The 5,000-nt window shown below is 40.8% G+C and overlaps 1 protein-coding gene across 1 annotated transcript in view; it reads left to right on the top strand.

The window, feature by feature from the left end:
* Positions 1-5,000, top strand: part of LOC121872672 (probable ribonuclease ZC3H12C) — a 22,600-nt gene that overhangs the window by 15,500 nt on the left and 2,100 nt on the right. Inside the window, exons 3-4 of the mRNA XM_042375641.1 lie at positions 3,713-4,329; positions 4,867-5,000. The exon at positions 4,867-5,000 is cut by the window's right edge and continues 2,100 nt beyond it. Coding sequence (XP_042231575.1) covers positions 3,713-4,329; positions 4,867-5,000 — 751 coding nt within the window. The remainder of the gene's footprint in view (positions 1-3,712; positions 4,330-4,866) is intronic.

The following is a 5,000-nucleotide window of genomic DNA, read 5'->3' as shown; positions in this document are numbered from 1 at the left end:
GAAACAATAGAGCACCTTAGCTTTCGTCTTTAATCAAGACATCTTCAGAGGCAACTGAAGATGTCTTGAATAAAGACGAAAGCTAAAGTGCTCCATTGTTTCCCTTTTCCCAGAAGATGTGAATTACACGAAAGCGCTTGGGAACTTCGTGTTTTCTTCTTTCCTTGTGGTTATCAGCATATACCTGGATCACGCGCACCTACAGTGATTTACTTGCATATATATATATATAAATGATTCTTCTTTTTTTCTTTCGGGGTAGGGGGAAAGGAGGTGCATGGCAGTCAGTTTAGTAAGTACGCGCATGAGCGGTGCGCAGGCCAGTGTCCACGACCTCGTTCAATCCTATTGCACATCCATCGAAGATCGAATGTTGAGTACTTGACGGTGAGACGAGGCAACGGCTCTTGTGTTTTAGCTCTTACCGTTGACTAGGGGAGAGGGGTTGTAGCGTGGCTCGGGTAGATAGGCCCCTTGAGCACACCACCGCTGGCGAGGGAAAGTTTACATCCGCTTTCTCTGCCGCGCCATGGCCATTATTTTCCTTGGCGGTTCTTGCTACACGGACTAGTTTACCAGGTGCTGTTGGCTGGGGTTACGTACTTATACTCAGTGTATCCGCCCCGCTGGACCACCTGACAAACTCCACACGTTGTTCACTACGGCACTCGCAGCTGCTCGGCCAACATGTTCACCCAACAGCTATTCGTTACAAGTACATGTACCTGCATACCCAACACCTGTTTCTCCTTCTCTTTTTTAATATCGACATGAAACAAAAAAATTGCATCCGAGACACCTTGCTTTTCCTGTTTCTTTTTCTTCTATTGATTAACAGTTCATCGCCACTTCTTTAATTATGGGCCAATTAGAGACACGAAAAGACTTGTACAATTACCTTCATCCAATCCATCTGAGACATTGATTTTGTTTAAGGATTTTAGGGAGTCCGGTAAACTTGTAGTGTTATGAACCTGCAGTTCGGTCATATTTAGACTTATTTTTTATAGCGAAAGTTGGCTCAGACATAACTTACTTGTAGGTGTGTTAAAGTGAGGTTTGTGGATTATTAATAGTTTTGTAGAGGTAAAAGATCACAAATTTACCTCGTTTAACCAAATGGCCACCCACTAGAGGTGGCCATGCCGAAGGAAGTAGGCCAGCTGCCTGTGTAAGATCCCTCCTCTGTTCTTCATAAAAATTTCTAGGGTTATTTTGAAACAGTACGGAGTACTGTTGTGACTCCCCGGCTTGGGCAGGTAGACCTATGGGGCATAGGTTTACCACCCTCTATAAGAAGTATTTCCTCGTGTCAGTAGTGCGTGACATCACAAAGAAATCACCCGGGTTCACGTTTTTCATCCTTTTCAATGAGATTTGCCCTGTTGTGCCTTGTCTGAAGGGTTGTTAGTCCTAAGGCCCTCAGTCTACTTAGACAATCGAGGTGATATACTGTATTCTGGAATGATTTTAGTCGCTCTGTGTTGCACCTTTTCTCGGGATGCTAGACCTTTCTGGAGGTAGGGTTTCCATGCCTGTATACACTATTTCAGACTGGGTTGTACTTGCGATTTGTACAATTGAAAGTGAAAGAGTATTTTCCTATCTTTGTATTCTAAAGTACGCCTTATAATTCTCAAACCTCGGTTTGCTTTTCTCACTGTTCACCTGTGCTGCCTTCAGTGAGTGATCCATCACAACGCCTAGATCTCTACTTATCGACAGTATTCCACATGTAGGGTCTTGCATTTTGTAAAGTCAAAGAGTTCTGGATTTGCCACTCTGGGGTCATTTGAACAGCTCATTCATGCCGTTCTGCGTGGTTGCAACATCATCTTGAGTTACTATCTTCCCAAATATCTTCGTGTCGCCCACAAACTTGATATTATACCTCGATATGTTTTTATCTATGGCACAGAACTTTTTTCCATTCAGAATTTAGTCCGTTTATTACCACCCTTTGTTACCTGTGATGAGTTACTGTGCCGAGTTACTGTGCCATACTCAGCCATTGGAGGTGGCTGGTGTTGCTCTGAATCCATTATACATATAATTTAGGTTTTTCATCTTTGTCACAAGGGCAAAAGATGATAAATAAAAATGTTTTTTTAGCACTTTTTTCCTATTATGCTTCGTACAGTACCTAAAGTAGTTCAGTAGTTTACGTGGGACTGTAGCTCCCAGGATAAAAGTGTTCTTGCACGAAAAACAAAAAACGGTGATTCTTAAAATCTTTTGCTTCGTGTCCCTCTCAGAGTTGACCTCTACCCCCCCGGGAAATTCTAGTGTATGTACAGTACAGTATATACTGTATACTGGTAGCGATACTGTACATGTATTGTGGGTGTGCACCTTTCAGCTTAAGAATGGCGGCACTAGTAAATCACCTTTGACTAAATGAGGTTATAGGGTTGCTTTTGCTTTGCCACTTTTTTTTTTTTATACATTTCAAGCAAAATAATTGGCAGGAAACAAGGGCATATGCAGTACACACAGTTTTTTTTATTTGTTGCTATGCAATCATTCTTACTGCCGTAAAAGATGTTTTCTGTTTTGGTACTCCCTTTCCACAAGGTTCTAACTCTATTGCTTCACATCACTCCTCAGCAACGCATCCTTCACCAAAACTCACTTCTTGACATAATCCTTTCTGTTCTATCATTCACCCCTCAGAAACTCATTTTATCCTCCTTACCATTCTCTCATAAGTGTGCCACACCACCAGACCTTCACTTACATAAGCACTTTTCATTTCCGTATATCTTTGTTTGTTTTCTTATTCTCTTCGTCTTATTGACCCCCAGCTCTTGCTTGCAATTTTTTTGTTGGCTCAAAGTTTCCCCTGTACATCTGTGTTTTCATCCTTTGAGACAATTCTCTCTCTTCTCTCTCATTTGCATTTCTTATTCCACCTTATTCTTTCCTTCACTAACTGAATGGGTTAATAACATCACTCATCATTTCGTTTGCTGACACATCCACTCCCATTCTGTATATCTGAAACATTCCTTATACGCCATCATAACTTCATTCAACCAAGAATAAATGTCTCCCCGTCCCCCTTCTTTACTTTTGTTCTCATTCACTATCAGCTCTCACGTAACACACTTCGACATATACTAACATTTAATATTTTCTTCTGTGTATCCCGTCAGAGCTGCAAACTGCATCTGATTCACTTCCCATTTATGTCTCTTATCATTACTCACAAAGCTTGTACCTTTCTCTCTTCAATCTTGCTTGCACCTTGCGTATTATGTCATCCACAAAAGGAGTAAACAGCCATGGTGAAATTACACATTCTTGACGTAGTCCTATATACACTGGGAACCAGCTTCCCTCTCTAGAAAAACTCTAGACAGCATTCAACTGTTTCCCATTTACCCCATACACAGTATTCAGTTATTTTCAGTACCTGTACTTCTCACATTTCTTCGTAACTGCTCAACCACATATTTTCTCTGAATTAAAAAAGGAAATCTTCCCCTTCTTTAGAAACTTTTTACTTACATGTAAAGGAAAAAAACAACACGATCCACACTACGGTAGTAGAATTTGGTTAGCATTATCATCTTTTATTGTACAGTATTGTAGTATGAAAGTAGACAAAAGTTTATTCTTCATTCAAATTACTGTAGCATAAAGTTTTATATCTAATACTAGTGTTTTAATTACTTGTGAAAACAGCTAATTTCATTTATCTCATTTTCAGTCACGGCAACAAGACATCCTTCTCGTGTAGTGGGCTGCGTGTGTGTGTGGACTGGTTCCGTGCACGTGGTCACACAGAGATCACAGTCTTTGTGCCTGCCTGGAGGAAGGAGGCGCCCCGCTGGGACACGCCCATCTCTGACCAAGAAATACTACTGGAATTGGAGCAGGAGCGTGTCCTGGTATTTACACCTTCACGAGTATGTGGCGGCAAACGCATTGTGTCCTATGATGACCGCTACATCCTCAAAGAGGCAGGGACTTCTGGTGGCATTGTCGTCAGTAACGATAATTACCGTGACTTAGCTGCAGAATCTCCGGCCTTCCGCCGGGTAATAGACGAGAGCTTGCTTATGTACTCATGGGTCAATGGTCGCTTTGTACCTCCTGATGATCCACTGGGAAGAAGCGGACCAACTCTAGATGCTTTCCTACGGCGAAGTACTCGAGACAAACAAGCACCATGTCCATATGGTCGTAAATGTACTTATGGTAACAAATGCAAGTACATGCACCCAGAGCGAGGGACAGCCCCCCTTAAGTCTGTGACAGAGGAACTACAGGAACATGTACAACGGCACTACCAGAATAAAGCCAAAAGCAGAGACTCATCACCAGGTAACATTACATACAGTATACATTCTCCTGTCACTATCGTACATCAATACAGTGCTACATCACAGTAATTCACATCTACATGTCTTTTCTTGTAGAATAATAATAATAATAATAATAATAATAATAATAATAATAATAGTAGTAGTAGTAGTAATAATGAAGTGCTGTAACCATAATTAAATGGATATACGGTACAGGGTATTCAATGTATTCATACTTATACTGTACTGTATTCAGTATTGATAAACTGAAGAATATCTTTTGGAATGAATGCATTAAAATCACTGTTAAGGGGACTGAGAAACATAGAGAGGGGATTACTTGCAAGAATGAATACATACATGTAAGTTCATTGCAGGCACTTAGAACTATTGCTGAAATAAAAGGGGGTGAATTCTGCTTAAGAGTACTGTATGGACTTTTGGGATACCCTGTACTATATAAATATTATTGTTACTTTATACGGTAGTTTTTACACTTTTGTTTGGTTTGTTGTAATTTTCAGTTCACATTTGTAATTGTTTTTGTTATTTTCAGGCGAGAGTCTTCGTGGCAAGAGCTTATCGTTACCAGTGGGCATTACAGATACAGATGTACCCAAAAAGCCACTTGCCCGCACCCAGTCAATAGTGCCGTCAGTGTCTCTTACTCTACCTTCTGCACTTACTCAG

This window comes from Homarus americanus, unplaced genomic scaffold, assembly GCF_018991925.1.
Source record: "Homarus americanus isolate GMGI-L3 unplaced genomic scaffold, GMGI_Hamer_2.0 scaffold39155, whole genome shotgun sequence".
Lineage (NCBI taxonomy): Eukaryota > Metazoa > Arthropoda > Malacostraca > Decapoda > Nephropidae > Homarus > Homarus americanus.
The sequence above is the reverse complement of the archived record's forward strand: the minus strand, read 5'-3'. Positions and strand labels throughout refer to the sequence as shown.